General features: G+C 45.0%; 1 protein-coding gene across 1 annotated transcript in view; it reads right to left on the reverse strand.

Moving 5' to 3' along the window:
- Nucleotides 1-19,980, reverse strand: part of rskrb (ribosomal protein S6 kinase related b) — a 56,950-nt gene extending 36,970 nt beyond the window's left edge. The window contains exons 1-4 of the mRNA XM_055936893.1: nt 19,653-19,980; nt 5,793-6,086; nt 2,297-2,380; nt 1,247-1,315 (exon numbers count right to left, since the gene is read on the reverse strand). Coding sequence (XP_055792868.1) covers nt 1,247-1,315; nt 2,297-2,380; nt 5,793-6,086; nt 19,653-19,682 — 477 coding nt within the window. The 5' untranslated portion in view covers nt 19,683-19,980. The remainder of the gene's footprint in view (nt 1-1,246; nt 1,316-2,296; nt 2,381-5,792; nt 6,087-19,652) is intronic.

A 19,980-nucleotide genomic window follows, 5' to 3' on the forward strand; every position in this document is an offset into this window, starting at 1 on the left:
ATAACAGTGTGTATAGCTAGTCACGACCCTGTCTAAACCACTATAACAGTGTGTATAGCTAGTCACGACCCTGTCTAAACCACTATAACAGTGTGTATAGCTAGTCACGACCCACGACCCTGTCTAAACCCCTATAACAGTGTGTATAGCTAGTCACGACCCTGTCTAAACCACTATAACAGTGTGTATAGCTAGTCACGACCCTGTCTAACCCACTATAACAGTGTGTATAGCTAGTCACGACCCTGTCTAACCCACTATAACAGTGTGTATAGCTAGTCACGACCCTGTCTAAACCACTATAACAGTGTGTATAGCTAGTCACGACCCTGTCTAAACCACTATAACAGTGTGTATAGCTAGTCACGACCCTGTCTAACCCACTATAACAGTGTGTATAGCTAGTCACGACCCTGTCTAAACCACTATAACAGTGTGTATAGCTAGTCACGACCCTGTCTAAACCACTATAACAGTGTGTATAGCTAGTCACGACCCACGACCCTGTCTAAACCACTATAACAGTGTGTATAGCTAGTCACGACCCTGTCTAAACCACTATAACAGTGTGTATAGCTAGTCACGACCCTGTCTAACCCACTATAACAGTGTGTATAGCTAGTCACGACCCTGTCTAAACCACTATAACAGTGTGTATAGCTAGTCACGACCCTGTCTAACCCACTATAACAGTGTGTATAGCTAGTCACGACCCTGTCTAAACCACTATAACAGTGTGTATAGCTAGTCACGACCCTGTCTAACCCACTATAACAGTGTGTATAGCTAGTCACGACCCTGTCTAAACCACTATAACAGTGTGTATAGCTAGTCACGACCCTGTCTAACCCACTATAACAGTGTGTATAGCTAGTCACGACCCTGTCTAAACCACTATAACAGTGTGTATAGCTAGTCACGACCCTGTCTAACCCACTATAACAGTGTGTATAGCTAGTCACGACCCTGTCTAAACCACTATAACAGTGTGTATAGCTAGTCACGACCCTGTCTAACCCACTATAACAGTGTGTATAGCTAGTCACGACCCTGTCTAAACCACTATAACAGTGTGTATAGCTAGTCACGACCCTGTCTAAACCACTATAACAGTGTGTATAGCTAGTCACGACCCTGTCTAACCCGGGTTTAGACAGGGTCGTGACTAGCTATAGTGCAACAAGTACAGAAAGCACTCTACAACACATATACAGCGTGTCTCTCTCTCACTCACTCACTCTCTCACCTGTACTATAACTTCTTCTTTAGACTGTTCCAGAACGCCCAGCCTCAGGATCTCTGACTTAGGGATTACCTACACACACACACACACACACACACACACACACACACACACACACACACACACACACACACACACACACACACACACACACACACACACACACACACACACACACACACACACACACACACACACACACACACACACACACACGATGTGAGCATGGGATGACATTAACACGTAGCACACAGCGATTCTTCTCATAAGCAGTGCCGTTATCTGCCATTCAGCTAGTCCGCAGATATACACTATATATATATACACAAAAGTATGTAGACAACCCTTAAAATTAGTGCATTCAGCTATTTCAGCCACACCTGTTGCTAAACGGTGTATAACATCGAGCACACAGCCATGCAATCTCCGTAGACAAACATTTGCAGTAGAATGGCCTTATTGAAGAGCTCAGTGACTTTCAACGAGGCACCAGCATAGGATGTCGCCTTAGTCTGATGGACTAATCTGGGTTTGGCAGAAGCCAGGAGAACGCTACCTGCCCCAATGCATAGTGCCAACTGTAAAGTTCGGTGGCTGTTTTTTGGTCTGGGGCTGTTTTTCATGGTCCGGGTCTCTTAACGCTACAGCGTACAATGACATTCTAGATGATTTTGTTCTTCCAACTTTGTGGCAACAGTTTGGGGAAGGCCCTTTCCTGTTTCAGCATGACAAAGCAAGGTCCATATAGAAGTCATTTGTCGAGATCGGTGTGGAAGAACTTGACTGGCCTGCACAGAGCCCTGACCTCAACCCCATCGAAAACCTTTGGGATGAATTGGAACGCCGACTGTGAGCCGGGCCTAATCGCCCAACATCAGTGCCTGATCTCACTAATGCTCTTGTGACTGAATGGTAGCAAGTCCCCGCAGCAATGTTCCAACATCTAGTGGAATGACTTCCCAGAAGAGTGGAGGCTGTTATAGCAGCAAAGGGGGGACCAACTCCATATTAATGCCCATGATTTTGGAATGAGATGTTCAACAAGCAGGTTACCTTGACAGCGTAGGTTTTCTGCTTGGCCTTGTCCTTCACCTTCAGAATGGGACCAAAGGATCCTTTGGCGATATATCCCAACACCTGGAACAGGAGAGAGGAGGTGGGAAGAGTATCGTATCCAAAACCCTCGGCAACAGGGTCAGGTTTCAATAGAGAAATAGTAATGGCCTCTGTAACTGGAGGGACTCTGCTCGTTGGGCAACGGCTATGAGGAATTCATGGGGATTTTGGGGGGGGTTTCTGGGTAAAGGCCGAAAATAAGGTCTGTGGTAAACACAGTCTTAGGAGATCTTATACGTTTTGTTCTAATGAGAAATTTACTGTGGGTGAATTTTTAAGCATTTACGTTCTCAAAACGAGTACAAATCTGCCGTTGTTCTAACAACAGTAAAACTGCACCTCCGTTTGATGTCACCAACACTACATCTTATCCAGCTAACGAGTGAAGCAGACTAACGCTGGGCCGTTTGATGTCACCAACACTACATCTTATCCAGCTAACGAGTGAAGCAGACTAACGCTGGGCCGTTTGATGTCACCAACACTACGTCTTATCCAGCTAACGAGTGAAGCAGACTAACGCTGGGCCGTTTGATGTCACCAACACTACGTCTTATCCAGCTAACGAGTGAAGCAGACTAACGCTGGGCCGTTTGATGTCACCAACACTACATCTTATCCAGCTAACGAGTGAAGCAGACTAACGCTGGGCCGTTTGATGTCACCAACACTACGTCTTATCCAGCTAACGAGTGAAGCAGACTAACGCTGGGCCGTTTGATGTCACCAACACTACGTCTTATCCAGCTAACGAGTGAACCAGACTAACGCTGGGCCGTTTGATGTCACCAACACTACGTCTTATCCAGCTAACGAGTGAACCAGACTAACGCTGGGCCGTTTGATGTCACCAACACTACGTCTTATCCAGCTAACGAGTGAAGCAGACTAACGCTGGGCCGTTTGATGTCACCAACACTACGTCTTATCCAGCTAACGAGTGAACCAGACTAACGCTGGGCCGTTTGATGTCACCAACACTACATCTTATCCAGCTAACGAGTGAAGCAGACTAACGCTGGGCCGTTTGATGTCACCAACACTACATCTTATCCAGCTAACGAGTGAAGCAGACTAACGCTGGGCCGTTTGATGTCACCAACACTACGTCTTATCCAGCTAACGAGTGAACCAGACTAACGCTGGGCCTTAGTTACCATCCAAACGAGCACCTTCCCGCTGAAGAGACTGTGTTGGCCTTAATATCCAGGCTGTAAACTACGTTTCTATTCAAGTGTTGATTGACACGGTAATAGACCAATAATATAGGAGAAAAAAACGGATCCCTCTGACGCTGTACGTTAAACTGTGACGTGTCACGATGTGCCGTACAGCCTCTCTCCACCAGGGGTAGCACTTCTCTCAGATTAAAAACAAGAAATTATCAATGGTGAGTGTAAAGTTAATTACTCGTGAGTTCATCAATAGTTAATTCAATCAATTGCTCTCAGAAACCGTGACAGCCGCAGTTTACGTGAAGATAAATTTAGCGGATCCCTAAAAACTTCATTCAAATTAGACACAAACCTTAAAATAGGTTTGTAATGAGAAATTATATCAACTCTTTATAGTGTTTCATTTACATTTTAGAGGCGATAAGTTGGACAAATCGGGTGAAAAAATGCAGTTTCCCCACACAACATATCTCCCCCTTTCATATAACTCAGTTGCTTTCGCCGCCCCCCCATTTTTAAAGACCCGGCGGAGCTCGACTTCTTCAGAGACGGGCAGCATGAAGGGCTCGTCATTGATTTTACTGGAAAGGGGTGAAAGTGTGTTTTACAACGGTATTTAAATTACAGGTGACCTGGAAGTGTTACGTTTTTTTGGGCACTAAAATAAGGTCAAGTGTACGGAACACTGCGATGTACGGAAGTTCGTTAGCTATCAATTACCATCGTGTCATTTTTTTTGTTCGAGCTGGTAAGCAGAAAGCGAACAGGACTAGCGTAGCTAGTTTGCGCGGTCGGCGTAGTGACGTGAAGATGTTGCGACGAATGTGGTAGTTCCATCCTTGGATACATGAAATCCAAATAAAAATCCATTTAAATTGCAGCATCAGAGCTTGGAGAAGCCTAATTACCGTGACTAAACGGTCACATGGAATTTGACTCATCATGACTCGCTGGTGTGGCGGTAATACGGTCACTGCAACAGCACTACTGTTCAGTCGTGTACAGCACCATCTAGTGGTCAGAACCTGGCAATACCAGGATCTAGGATGGGACATACACCCAACAATTTCAATGACTCATTTCTTGGAACAACATAAAAAAATATCTGTGAGAATACATCACATATGATGAAGAAACAATATTCCAAGCCGTAGCTCCATACTACTTGTCAGACATAGAGAACTGATACTAAAATACTCATTGCTGGGGTGGGATTGGCTTGGGGTTTGGGGGATCCGTGGGATTGGCTTAGGGGATCCGTGGGTGGCTATTTACCATTTTTTGGGATTCCTCATGTCCAACTCATGGTTAGGAAAAACATTGGTCTAAATCGTATGTTAAGGACCATATCTATTGCTATTTATATGAGTCCTATAAATTAAAATGGCCAATTTGGGTGTAATCAATTAGCTTAATTTCTCAGAGATTAAATTATAGTTCAACAAAATAATGTTGCCGGAATGGTCATTTTATCTGTTTCTAACAAAATAAATGATTTGACAACAATCTGAGATGGTGGGCATTAAAATCCTCTTTCTTGTGCTTTTTTGAGGTGGAACGACCCCTACAGGAACGGCCAACGAACCAGAGGTAGAAATGCTAACTAATTTCTGGGACTAGAAGGACGTCACCGCATACATCACTACTTTATCCGCTTGAATTAAACTAAATAGCAGCCAGATGAAGATCACAGAGGTTATTTTTAATGAGTGCATTTCACAAGTTGCTCGTTTCCATCAACTACCTCCAATAAAACACTGCAAAGGTTTAGCCTGAAAACTTGAGTTTCGAATCGCCAAATTCTGTCTTGTCTGCCTCGTGATTTGTTGGGAAAGATGTCTGTATGAATTATTATTATTTTCCCTTATCAAAGATGCTAAAAGAGTCAGTCATTGAAACCAGACCCTCGTCGCTGTGGCCTAGTCGCTGTGGCCTAGTCGCTGTGGCCTAGTCGCTGTGGCCTAGTCGCTGTGGCCTAGTCGCTGTGGCCTAGTCGCTGTTGCCTAGTCGCTGTTGCCTAGTCGCTGTTGCCTAGTCGCTGTTGCCTAGTCACTGTTGCCTAGTCACTGTTGCCTAGTCACTGTTGCCTAGTTATCGAGACAGAGTAAGGGGACAACAATCAGACGATTATTGCATGTTGTCCTGGTGTGCATGCGTGTGTGAGTGTGTGTGTGTGTTTGTGTGTAAATGTACTGTATGTTCCATGCGTCCGTCCGTGCGTCCGTCCGTCTGTGTGTGTGTGTGTGTGCTTGTCCTACCTGGAAGTGTTGGTGTCCTGGTACAGCTCTGTGAGGGAACTCAGGGAGGAACATGGATATGAAGCCAGGCAGACTCCACTCTGCTCTCAGTCTATCTGGCCCTCCTCCCCCTAACACCTGGTCCGGGATAGGAGGGGCCTTTTCTCTGATCATCCTCCGTTGGCCGAGCCGCAGGGTGGGAGGGGCCAGGCGACAGAGGCTTGCAGGGATGGACAGACCAACTGAGGAAAATAATCCTCTCCATCCTGAAGAACACTGAGTCTCTTCTCGTTCCCCTGACCCTGCTGGGGGTCTCTTTGGAGGGGGTGGAGAGAAGAGGGGGTGGAGAGAAGAGGGGGTGGAGAGAAGAAGGGGTGGAGAGAGGAGGGGGTGGAGAGAAGAGGGGGTGGAGAGAAGAAGGGGTGGAGAGAAGAAGGGGTGGAGAGAAGAAGGGGTGGAGAGAAGAAGGGGTGGAGAGAAGAAGGGGTGGAGAGAAGAGGGGGTGGAGAGAAGAGGGGGTGGAATGGATGAGACATCAATAATGGGGAGGAGACATAGAATCAAATCCAAACAGCAGTAGTCCTGGCCCCCAAGCCCCTTTCTATAGATCTGACAAAATGGTTATCACACGTAGTAGAGGCTACCCTACCACAATCCCCTTTCCTTCTCCCTATAGCCCCCTCTCTTTAGAGGCTACCCTACCACAATCCCCTTTCCTTCTCCCTATAGCCCTCTCTCTTTAGAGGCTACCCTACCACAATCCCCTTTCCTTCTCCCTATAGCCCTCTCTCTTTAGAGGCTAGCTACCCTACCACAATCCCCTTTCCTTCTCCCTATAGCCCCCTCTCTTTAGAGGCTACCCTACCACAATCCCCTTTCCTTCTCCCTATAGGCCCCTCTCTTTAGAGGCTACCCTACCACAATCCCCTTTCCTTCTCCCTATAGCCCCCTCCCTTTAGAGGCTACCCTACCACAATCCCCTTTCCTTCTCCCTATAGCCCCCTCTCTTTAGAGGCTACCCTACCACAATCCCCTTTCCTTCTCCCTATAGCCCTCTCTCTTTAGAGGCTAGCTACCCTACCACAATCCCCTTTCCTTCTCCCTATAGCCCTCTCTCTTTAGAGGCTAGCTACCCTACCACAATCCCCTTTCCTTCTGCCTATAGCCCTCTCTCTTTAGAGGCTACCCTACCACAATCCCCTTTCCTTCTCCCTATAGCCCCCTCTCTTTAGAGGCTAGCTACCCTACCACAATCCCCTTTCCTTCTCTCTATAGCCCCCTCTCTTTAGAGGCTACCCTACCACAATCCCCTTTCCTTCTCCCTATAGCCCTCTCTCTTTAGAGGCTACCCTACCACAATCCCCTTTCCTTCTCCCTATAGCCCCCTCTCTTTAGAGGCTACCCTACCACAATCCCCTTTCCTTCTCCCTATAGCCCTCTCTCTTTAGAGGCTACCCTACCACAATCCCCTTTCCTTCTCCCTATAGCCCTCTCTCTTTAGAGGCTACCCTACCACAATCCCCTTTCCTTCTCCCTATAGCCCTCTCTCTTTAGAGGCTACCCTACCACAATCCCCTTTCCTTCTCCCTATAGCCCTCTCTCTTTAGAGGCTACCCTACCACAATCCCCTTTCCTTCTCCCTATAGCCCCCTCTCTTTAGAGGCTAGCTACCCTACCACAATCCCCTTTCCTTCTCCCTATAGCCCCCTCTCTTTAGAGGCTACCCTACCACAATCCCCTTTCCTTCTCCCTATAGCCCCCTCTCTTTAGAGGCTACCCTACCACAATCCCCTTTCCTTCTCCCTATAGCCCCCTCTCTTTAGAGGCTAGCTACCCTACCACAATCCCCTTTCCTTCTCCCTATAGCCCTCTCTCTTTAGAGGCTACCCTACCACAATCCCCTTTCCTTCTCCCTATAGCCCCCTCTCTTTAGAGGCTACCCTACCACAATCCCCTTTCCTTCTCCCTATAGCCCTCTCCCTTTAGAGGCTACCCTACCACAATACCCTTTCCTTCTCCCTATAGCCCCCTCTCTTTAGAGGCTAGCTACCCTACCACAATCCCCTTTCCTTCTCCCTATAGCCCCCTCTCTTTAGAGGCTACCCTACCACAATCCCCTTTCCTTCTCCCTATAGCCCCCTCTCTCTTTAGAGGCTACCCTACCACAATCCCCTTTCCTTCTCCCTATAGCCCCCTCTCTTTAGAGGCTACCCTACCACAATCCCCTTTCCTTCTCCCTATAGCCCTCTCTCTTTAGAGGCTACCCTACCACAATCCCCTTTCCTTCTCCCTATAGCCCTCTCTCTTTAGAGGCTACCCTACCACAATCCCCTTTCCTTCTCCCTATAGGCCCCTCTCTTTAGAGGCTACCCTACCACAATCCCCTTTCCTTCTCCCTATAGCCCCCTCTCTTTAGAGGCTACCCTACCACAATCCCCTTTCCTTCTCCCTATAGGCCCCTCTCTTTAGAGGCTACCCTACCACAATCCCCTTTCCTTCTCCCTATAGCCCCCTCTCTTTAGAGGCTACCCTACCACAATCCCCTTTCCTTCTCCCTATAGCCCTCTCTCTTTAGAGGCTACCCTACCACAATCCCCTTTCCTTCTCCCTATAGCCCTCTCTCTTTAGAGGCTAGCTACCCTACCACAATCCCCTTTCCTTCTCCCTATAGCCCCCTCTCTTTAGAGGCTACCCTACCACAATCCCCTTTCCTTCTCCCTATAGCCCCCTCTCTTTAGAGGCTACCCTACCACAATCCCCTTTCCTTCTCCCTATAGCCCCCTCTCTTTAGAGGCTACCCTACCACAATCCCCTTTCCTTCTCCCTATAGCCCCCTCTCTTTAGAGGCTACCCTACCACAATCCCCTTTCCTTCTCCCTATAGCCCCCTCTCTTTAGAGGCTACCCTACCACAATCCCCTTTCCTTCTCCCTATAGCCCTCTCTCTTTAGAGGCTACCCTACCACAATCCCCTTTCCTTCTCCCTATAGCCCCCTCTCTTTAGAGGCTACCCTACCACAATCCCCTTTCCTTCTCCCTATAGCCCCCTCTCTTTAGAGGCTACCCTACCACAATCCCCTTTCCTTCTCCCTATAGCCCTCTCTCTTTAGAGGCTAGCTACCCTACCACAATCCCCTTTCCTTCTCCCTATAGCCCCCTCTCTTTAGAGGCTACCCTACCACAATCCCCTTTCCTTCTCCCTATAGCCCCCTCTCTTTAGAGGCTACCCTACCACAATCCCCTTTCCTTCTCCCTATAGCCCTCTCTCTTTAGAGGCTAGCTACCCTACCACAATCCCCTTTCCTTCTCCCTATAGCCCTCTCTCTTTAGAGGCTAGCTACCCTACCACAATCCCCTTTCCTTCTGCCTATAGCCCTCTCTCTTTAGAGGCTACCCTACCACAATCCCCTTTCCTTCTCCCTATAGCCCCCTCTCTTTAGAGGCTAGCTACCCTACCACAATCCCCTTTCCTTCTCTCTATAGCCCCCTCTCTTTAGAGGCTACCCTACCACAATCCCCTTTCCTTCTCCCTATAGCCCTCTCTCTTTAGAGGCTACCCTACCACAATCCCCTTTCCTTCTCCCTATAGCCCCCTCTCTTTAGAGGCTACCCTACCACAATCCCCTTTCCTTCTCCCTATAGCCCTCTCTCTTTAGAGGCTACCCTACCACAATCCCCTTTCCTTCTCCCTATAGCCCTCTCTCTTTAGAGGCTACCCTACCACAATCCCCTTTCCTTCTCCCTATAGCCCTCTCTCTTTAGAGGCTACCCTACCACAATCCCCTTTCCTTCTCCCTATAGCCCCCTCTCTTTAGAGGCTACCCTACCACAATCCCCTTTCCTTCTCCCTATAGCCCCCTCTCTTTAGAGGCTAGCTACCCTACCACAATCCCCTTTCCTTCTCCCTATAGCCCCCTCTCTTTAGAGGCTACCCTACCACAATCCCCTTTCCTTCTCCCTATAGCCCTCTCTCTTTAGAGGCTACCCTACCACAATCCCCTTTCCTTCTGCCTATAGCCCTCTCCCTTTAGAGGCTACCCTACCACAATCCCCTTTCCTTCTCCCTATAGCCCTCTCTCTTTTTTGTCTTCAATGCATCTTCTCTCGCTCTCTCTTCTCTTTCCTCTCTCTGATTTTCTTTCTCAAATGGCACAAATAACTTGGGGCGGTCTCTCACTGGCCACACACCAATACACTAAATTAAGTCAAACTATCAGAAAAATAGCAGCCAGCCTTTGTCACTGTTGAAGTTAAAGGAAAGAGTCGTCCATTTTGACTGTTATTTCGTTTTTGTGCATCTCTGAGCGATGTTCTATCCATTCTCAGGATCATCTCGTGTTTTCATGTGTACCTGAGCTCTTGCTGTTCAGGCACGCAGAAATGCAGCCAGTATGACGTAGTACTGTGGTAAAGTCTCTCTCAGTATGACGTAGTACTGTGGTAAAGTCTCTCTCAGTATGACGTAGTACTGTGGTAAAGTCTCTCTCACTACACTGGCAGATAATAGAAATACAACTTCTAGATGGTGAAAACGTCTATCATACATGTCAGATTACAATACTGGCTGATGTCGTAACTCGGGACGTTATCTTCTCTCCAACGAGCCATTGATCATATTCCTACCTCGACAAAGGTGTAATTTAACAGAGGGTCCACCACATGTTCTCCTATTTGTCTGCCTGTTCAGTGCATGGTGCCGTTGTGACTGTCAGATTCGACTCTGCGAGGCACATCGATCTGCAGGTTGAACATGGTGAGATTGTAGACTCCTAAATTGATAGTGCAGTTTGTTTAGGCGAGTTTACAGCTAACTAGCTACTTCACACGCTGATATTGTCTTTGGTATTATTGTGCGGAGCTACGTTTACTAGCTAGCTCGTTAGCCCAAAAGGGAGAGAATTGCATGGTGGGTTTTGTAGTCGACTTGAGCTGCAACAGATTTCCACATTGCTACCAAACTTATTATAACGACAAAATTAAACATTTGTTCACAAAAAATGTTGTTTTCACATATTGGTGTTATTTAATACTGTAACTTATAGGAATTAGTGGTTTTGGGTGGAATTTTCCTTTAACTAACAGAAAAAGTGGTTTGTTCCCTTTTCCTCCCAAATCATTTAGCAGACATTCTTATCCAGAGCAACTTACAGTCAGTACATTCATCTTCAGATAGCTAGGTGAGACAACCACATATCTCAGTCACAGTCAGTACATTCATCTCCAGATAGCTAGGTGGGACAACCACATATCACAGTCATAGTCAGTACATTCATCTACAGATAGCTAGGTGAGACAACCACATATCACAGTCATAGTCAGTACATTCATCTACAGATAGCTAGGTGAGACAACCACATATCATAGTCAGTACATTCATCTCCAGATAGCTAGGTGGGACAACCACATATCACAGTCACAGTCAGTACATTCATCTACAGATAGCTAGGTGAGACAACCACATATCACAGTCAGTACATTCATCTTCAGATAGCTAGGTGAGACAACCACATATCACAGTCAGTACATTCATCTACAGATAGCTAGGTGAGACAACCACATATCACAGTCATAGTCAGTACATTCATCTCCAGATAGCTAGGTGGGACAACCACATATCACAGTCATAGTCAGTACATTCATCTCCAGATAGCTAGGTGAGACAACCACATATCACAGTCAGTACATTCATCTACAGATAGCTAGGTGGGACAACCACATATCACAGTCATAGTCAGTACATTCATCTACAGATAGCTAGGTGGGACAACCACATATCACAGTCATAGTCAGTACATTCATCTCCAGATAGCTAGGTGAGACAACCACATATCACAGTCATAGTCAGTACATTCATCTACAGATAGCTAGGTGAGACAACCACATATCACAGTCAGTACATTCATCTACAGATAGCTAGGTGAGACAACCACATATCACAGTCATAGTCAGTACATTCATCTACAGATAGCTAGGTGGGACAACCACATATCACAGTCATAGTCAGTACATTCATCTACAGATAGCTAGGTGAGACAACCACATATCACAGTCATAGTCAGTACATTCATCTACAGATAGCTAGGTGGGACAACCACATATCACAGTCATAGTCAGTACATTCATCTACAGATAGCTAGGAGGGACAACCACATATCACAGTCATAGTCAGTACATTCATCTACAGATAGCTAGGTGAGACAACCACATATCACAGTCAGTACATTCATCTACAGATAGCTAGGTGAGACAACCACATATCACAGTCATAGTCAGTACATTCATCTTCAGATAGCTAGGTGGGACAACCACATATCATAGTCAGTACATTCATCTACAGATAGCTAGGTGAGACAACCACATATCACAGTCATAGTCAGTACATTCATCTTCAGATAGCTAGGTGAGACAACCACATATCACAGTCATAGTCAGTACATTAATCTACAGATAGCTAGGTGGGACAACCACATATCACAGTCAGTACATTAATCTACAGATAGCTAGGAGGACAACCACATATCACAGTCATAGTCAGTACATTCATCTACAGATAGCTAGGTGGGACAACCACATATCACAGTCATAGTCAGTACATTCATCTACAGATAGCTAGGTGAGACAACCACATATCACAGTCATAGTCAGTACATTCATCTACAGATAGCTAGGTGAGACAACCACATATCACAGTCATAGTCAGTACATTCATCTACAGATAGCTAGGTGGGACAACCACATATCACAGTCAGTACATTCATCTACAGATAGCTAGGTGGGACAACCACATATCACAGTCATAGTCAGTACATTCATCTACAGATAGCTAGGTGGGACAACCACATATCACAGTCATAGTCAGTACATTCATCTACAGATAGCTAGGTGGGACAACCACATATCACAGTCATAGTCAGTACATTCATCTACAGATAGCTAGGTGAGACAACCACATATCATAGTCAGTACATTCATCTCCAGATAGCTAGGTGAGACAACCACATATCTCAGTCATAGTCAGTACATTCATCTACAGATAGCTAGGTGGGACAACCACATATCACAGTCATAGTCAGTACATTCATCTACAGATAGCTAGGTGAGACAACCACATATCACAGTCATAGTCAGTACATTCATCTACAGATAGCTAGGTGGGACAACCACATATCACAGTCAGTACATTCATCATATACAAATACGATCATCAACTACTCTTATAATAAATGCCATGGGATCTTTAGTGACCACAGAGAGTCAGGACACCCGTTTAACGTCAGATCCAAAAGACAGCACCCTACACAGGGCAGTGTCCCCAATCACTGCCCTGGGGCATTGGGATATGTTTTAGACCAGAGGAAAGAGTGCCTCCTACTGGCCCTCCAAAACCACTTCCAGCAGCATCTGGTCTCCCATCCAGGGACCAACCAGGACCAACCCTACTTATCTTCAGAAGCAAGCCAGCAGTGGTATGCAGGGTGGTCTGCAACTGCTCCGTAGGTAAGCACCATGGTCTTGTAGTGGATGTGAGCTTCTTCAGGAAGCCAGTGGAGTGTCCGGAAGAGCAGGGTGACATGGGAGAACTTGGGAAGGTTGCATGCCTCATACAATTTCTCATTTAACCGACCATTTATAGGTTATTCCAAGTTTCCGTGTGGCCTTTGAATAGTTAGTTTTAAACACCCCAAAAGTTTGCCCCGTTTTATTGATTTCAGCGTGATACTGATGGAAGTGAATAACAAACAATTACACTTACCGCGTTGTAAACCCACTTGAATCAAAATTCAATACTTCAAAATGCAGCTAGCTGTCTTCTACAAGTTGTTCTCTAACCAGTGAAGTACACATAATTCCCAGATTATGTGTGGTTTTTGAGCTGTGTTAGTTTTAACAGAACGTACAACCTCTTCTCCCCCCCCACAGTGAGTGATGTCATGTTGTGTTTCTCTTTCCGTATCAAAATGCAACATTCCAAAATGTTCTGTTGTCCTCCAATCAGTGATGGGCATCTCCAGTTTCCACATGGTTTTTTAGTTGTGGTCGTTTCAACAAAGCATGTCCCTCCGCTAACTCGATAAGGGATTCGTTGCCACTTGTCAAAACAACATATTGCTATGAAGCCCCTAAATAAATTCTGGTGCAACCAATTACCTTCAGAAGTCACATAATTAGTTAAATAAAGTCAATCTAAGTGTCACATGATCTGTCACATGATCTCATTATACACATATACAGGAAACGTATGATCTCTGTAATTGCAAACAAAGGTTTCTGTACCAAATATTAAGTTCTGCTTTTCTGATGTATCAAGTACTTATGTCATGCAATAAAATGCAAATTAATTACTTAAAAATCATACAATGTGATTTTCTGGATTTTTGTTTTAGATTCCGTCTCTCACAGTTGAAGTGTACCTATGATAAAAATTACAGACCTCTACATGCTTTGTAAGTAGGAAAACCTGCAAAATCGGCAGTGTCTCAAATACTTGTTCTCCCCACTGTATATACACCTGTTCTGAAAAGCCCCAGAGTCTGCAACACCACTAAGGGGCACCACCAAGCAAGGGGCACCACCAAGCAAGGGGCACCACCAAGCAAGGGGCACCACCAAGCAAGCAGCATCATGAAGACCAAGGAGCTCTCCAAACAGGTCAGGGACAAAGTTGTGGAGAAGTACAGATCAGGGTTGGGTTATAAAAAAAAATCTGAAACTTTGAACATCCCACAGAGCACCATTAAATACATTATAACAAAAATGGAAAGGATATGGCCACACAACAAACCTGCCAAGAGAGGGCCGCCCACCAAAACTCACAGACCAGGCAAGGAGGGCATTAATCAGAGAGGCAACAAACAGACCAAAGATAACCCTGAAGGAGCTGCATAGCTCCACAGCGGAGGTTGGAGTATCTGTCCATAGGACCACTTTAAGCTGTACACTCCACAGAGCTGGGCTATGAGGAAGAGTGGCCACAAAAAAGACATTGCTTAAAATAAATAATAAGCAAACATGTTTGGTGTTCACCAAAAGACATGTGGGAGACCCCCCAAACATATGGTAGAATGTACTCTGGTCAGATGAGACTAAAATTGAGCTTTTTGGCCATCAAGGAAAACGCTATGTCTGGTGCAAACCCAACACCTCTCATCACCCCTAGAACATCCTCCCCACAGTGAAGCATGGTGGTAGCAGCATCATGCTGTGGGAATGTTTTTTTATCAGCAGGGACTGGGAAACGGGTCAGAATTGAAGAAGTGACAGATGGCGCTAAATACAGGGAAATTCTTGAGGGAAACCTGTTTCAGTCTTCCAGAGATTTGAGACTGGGACGGAGGTTCACCTTCCAGCAGGACAATGACCCTAAGAATACTGCTAAAGCAACAATTGAGTGGTTTAAGAGGAAACATTTAAATGTCTTGGAATGGCCTAGTCAAAGCCCAGACCTCAATCCAATTGAGAATATGTGGTATGACTTAAAGATTGCTGTACACCAGCAGGAACCCATCTAACTTGAAGAAGCTGGATCAGTTTTGCCTTGAAGACTGGGCTAGATGTGCCAAGCTTATAGAGACATACCCCAAGAGACTTGCAGCTGTAATTGCTGCATAATCTGTCTTTACAAAGTATTAACTTTGGGGGGGGGGGGGGTAGTTCAGGATAGGGCATGCTCAAGTTTTCTGTTTATTTCTTGTTTGTGTCACAATAGAAAATATTTTGCATCATCAAAGTGGTAGGCATGTTGTGTAAATCAAATGATACAATCCCCCCCCAAAAAATCTATTTTAATTCCAGGTTGTAAGGCAACAAAATAGGAAAAATGCCAAGGGGGGTGAATACTTTCGCAAGCCACTGTAAGCCTACCAGAAATCACCAAAACGTTTTTTCCCTTTTAATAGCAATTTCTCAAGCAATAATTGTGCTAGAACTGTCTGGAAGTAATCTGAGTGGGGGAAACGAAAAGTACCTGTTATTGGCAGAAAAATGTCTTATTGGGCTCCCGAGTGGCACAGCGGTCAAAGGCACTGCATCTCAGTGCTAGAGGCATCACCACAGACCCTGGTTCGATTCCAGGCTGTATCCCAACCAGCCGTGATTGGGAGTCCCATAGGGCAGCAAACAATTGGCCCAGTGTCATCCAGGTTAGGGTTTGGCCGGGGTAGGCCGTCATTGTAAATAAGAATTTGTTCTTAACTGACTTGCCTAGTGAAAAATAAATAAATTACAATTATTGGTCTATTAACTAATTTGATGTCACAAGGCAGGGCAAAACTCCATCCCACCAAAACAAGCAGAAATTATGAATATGCCATTTTAGTGTAAGAGCTGTTTGAAAAGACTGAAAACATAAATAATATATATAATACTATAATGCTATATATAAAACACAGGAAAATCCCAGTAGACTGTACTGGGCCTTTTACACACATTCACTCAACCACACAGTACAGTGACTAGACACATCCATACATATACAGATGAAGTCAGACGTTTACATACACCTTAGCCAAATACATTTAAACTCAGTTCTTCACAATTCCTGACATTTAATCCTCGTAAAAATTGTCTTAGGTCAGTTAGGATTCCCACTTTATTTAAAGAATGTGAAATGTCAGAATAATAGTAGAGAGAATTATTTATTCCAGTGGGACAGAAGTTTACATACACTCAATTAGTATTTGGTAGCATTGCCTATAAATTGTTTAACTTTGGTCAAACTTTTCGGGTAGCATTCCTCCAGCTTCCCACAATAAGTTGGGTGAATTTTGGCCCATTCCTCCTGACAGAGCTGGTGTAACTGAGTCAGGATTGTAGGCCACCTTGCTCGCAAACGCTTTTTCAATTCTGCCCACAAATGTTCTATAGGATTGAGGTCAGGGCTTTGTGATGGCCACTCCAATACCTTGACTTTGTTGTCCTTAAGCCATTTTGCCACAACTTTGGAAGTATGCTTGGGGTCATTGTCCATTTGAAAGATCCATTTGCGACCAAGCTTTAACTTCCTGACTGATGTCTTGAGATGTTGCTTCAATATATCCACATATTTTCCTCCTCATGATGCCATCTATTTTGTTAAGTGCACCAGTCCCTCCTGCAGCAAAGCACCCCCACAACATGATGCTGCCACCCCCGTGCTTCACGGTTGGGATGGTGTTCTTCGGCTCGCAAGCCTCCCCCTTTTTCCTCCAAACATAACGATGGTCATTATGGCCAAACAGTTCTATTTTTGTTTCATCTGACCAGAGGAAATTTCTCCAAAAAGTATGATCTTTGTCCCCATGTGCAGTTGCAAACCGTAGTCTGGCTTTTTTATGGCGGTTTTGGAGCAGTGGCTTCTTCCTTGCTGAGCAGCCTTTCAGGTTATGTCGAAATAGGGCTCGTTTTATGGTGGATATAGATACTTTTGTACCTGTTTCCTCCAGCATCTTCTCAAGGTCCTTTGCTGTTGTTCTGGGATTGATTTGCACTTTTCGCACCAAAATACGTTTATCTCTAGGAGACAGAACGCGTCTCCTTCCTGAGCGGTATGACAGCTGTGTGGTCCCATGGTGTTTATACTTGCGTACTATTGTTTGTACAGATGAACGTGGTACCTTCAGGTGTTTGGAAATTGCTCCCAAGGATGAACCAGACTTGTGGAGGTCTACAAATGTTTTTCTGAGGTCTTTGTTGATTTCTTTTGATTTTCCCATGATGTCAAGCAAAGAGGCACTGAGTTTGAAGGTAGGCCTTGAAATACATCCACAGGTACACCTCCAATCGACTCAAATGATGTCAATTATCCTATCAGAAGCTTCTAAAGCCATGACATCATTTTCTGGAATTTTCCAAGCTGTTTAAAGGCACAGTCAACTTAGTGTATGTAAACTTCTGATCCACTGGAATTGTGATACAGTGAATTAGAGTGAAATAATCTCTGTTAGCAATTGTTGGAAAAATGACTTGTGTCATGGACAAAGTCGATGTCCTAACCGACTTGCCAAAACTATAGTTTGTTTACAAAAAATGTGTGGAGTGGTTGAAAAACGAGTTTTAATGACTCCAACCTAAGTGTATGTAAACTTCCGACTTCAACTGTATATACACATACACTACCGTTCACTGTGTTTTATATATGGTATTATATTATTTATACTTTCAGGTAGTCTTTTCAGACAGCTTCATTAAATATTACCCACAAAACACCAGTCTCAACGTCAACAGTGAAGAGGCGACTCCGGGATGCAGAGTTCCTCTGTCCAGTCTCTGTTCTTTTGCCCATCTTAATCTTTTCTTTTTTATTGGCCAGTCTGAGATATGTCTTTTTCCTTGCAACTCTGCCTAGAAGGCCAGCATCCCAGAGTCGCCTCTTCACTGTTGACGTTGAGACTGGTGTTTTGTGGGTACTATTTAATGAAGCTGCCAGTTGAGGACTTGTGAGGCATCTGTTTCTCAAACTAGACACTCTAATGTACTTGTCCTTGTGCTCAGTTGTGCATCGGGGCCTCCCACTCCTCTTTCTACTCTGGTTAGAGCCAGTTTGCGCTGTTCTGTGAAGGGAGTAGTACACAGCGTTGTACGAGATCTTCAGTTTCTTGGCAATTTCTCTCATGGAATAGCCTTAATTTCTCAGAACAAGAATAGACTGACGAGTTTCAGAGGAAAGGTCTTTGTTTCTGGCCATTTTGAGCCTGTAATCGAACCCACAAATGCTGATGCTCCAGATACTCAACTAGTCTAAAGAAGGACAGTTTTATTGCTTCTTTAATCAGGACAACAGTTTTTAGCTGTGCTAACATAACTGCAAAAGGGATTTCTAATGATCAATTAAAATTATAAACTTGGATTAGCTAACACAACGTGCCATTGGAACACAGGAGTGATGGTTGCTGATAATGGGCCTCTGTACGCCTATGTTGATATTCCATTAAAAATCAGCCGTTTCCAGCTAAAATAGTCATTTACAACATTAACAATGTCTACACTGTATTTCTGATCAATTTGATGTTATTTTAATGGACAAAAAAATGTGCTTTTCTTTCAAAAACAAGGACATTTGTAAGTGACTCTTTTGAACGGTAGTGTATATTCACATACATAGATATACATTGATAGATCGATAGGAGAGAGCACAACAGATTCATGTAGGCTAAGCGTTTTATCTGCCGTTAAACGTCCCAACGCCTCACTACACAGTGGGCTAACTTGTGTATTGTTGCGCATTACAGTTGTATGTTCATTCATGCATCATGTCCGTATTATCATCTGTAGAGAACAGAGCCATCATCCATCCAGAACAACACGACCGAACAAAACAACACAACAGAATAACATTCATCCATCCAGAACAACACGACCGAACAAAACAACACAACAGAATAACATTCATTCATCCAGAACAACACGACCGAACAAAACAACACAACAGAATAACATTCATTCATCCAGAACAACACGACCGAACAAAACAACACAACAGAATAACATTCATTCATCCAGAACAACACGACCGGGCCACATACCGCACTGTAGTTATTACCACACTATTACTGGGACGGCTCCATCTGAAATAACACCCCCTAGTTAATAGACTACATATTGCAATAATGTAACATAGGATAATATTATATGGACAGATCCTAGATCAGCACTCTGTGATGCTTTGTGGCTACGGGCCCTGATCTCATGCACTGACAGTGAAAGAGTTTCGCGCAGCTAGCTATATGAGCTGGTGTTTAATTAATAAGTTAAACGCCAGCAACTCTCACTGATGCTGATGCAGTCATAGTCCGTGAAGTTTCAGCGTCAAGGACGGCCAGAGAATCCACAAATGTGCTTCAAACCCCCCGCAGCGGTATACCTGTCGCCCACTACCTGAGAGAGAGGAGGAGTCCTGCTATTTCACCTTGCTGGCTTTACTGGCGTCCGCCCCCATCTGGTCTGTCTCTCTCGGCGTGTTGTCATCCACCACGACACTGCTTCTTCATCATCCTGCTCGCATCACCCTCCTCATCCTAGCCTTCACTCAAACACAATCCGCAGCCTGCGCAACACACACGGGTTCTCCCCGGCGACTACACTATGGCCGGCCGTCGGTAGGTAAAACATTAGTAGCTAGTACTTCCTAAAGTCTTCCACCGTGTTGTCGTCGTCAACAGCAGACAGAGCAGATTTAGAGACATAAACAAGATAATCCCTTCTGTAGGTCACGTCACCCCGACATCCGCCCACAT

This window comes from Salvelinus fontinalis, chromosome 10, assembly GCF_029448725.1.
Source record: "Salvelinus fontinalis isolate EN_2023a chromosome 10, ASM2944872v1, whole genome shotgun sequence".
Classification (NCBI taxonomy): domain Eukaryota; kingdom Metazoa; phylum Chordata; class Actinopteri; order Salmoniformes; family Salmonidae; genus Salvelinus; species Salvelinus fontinalis.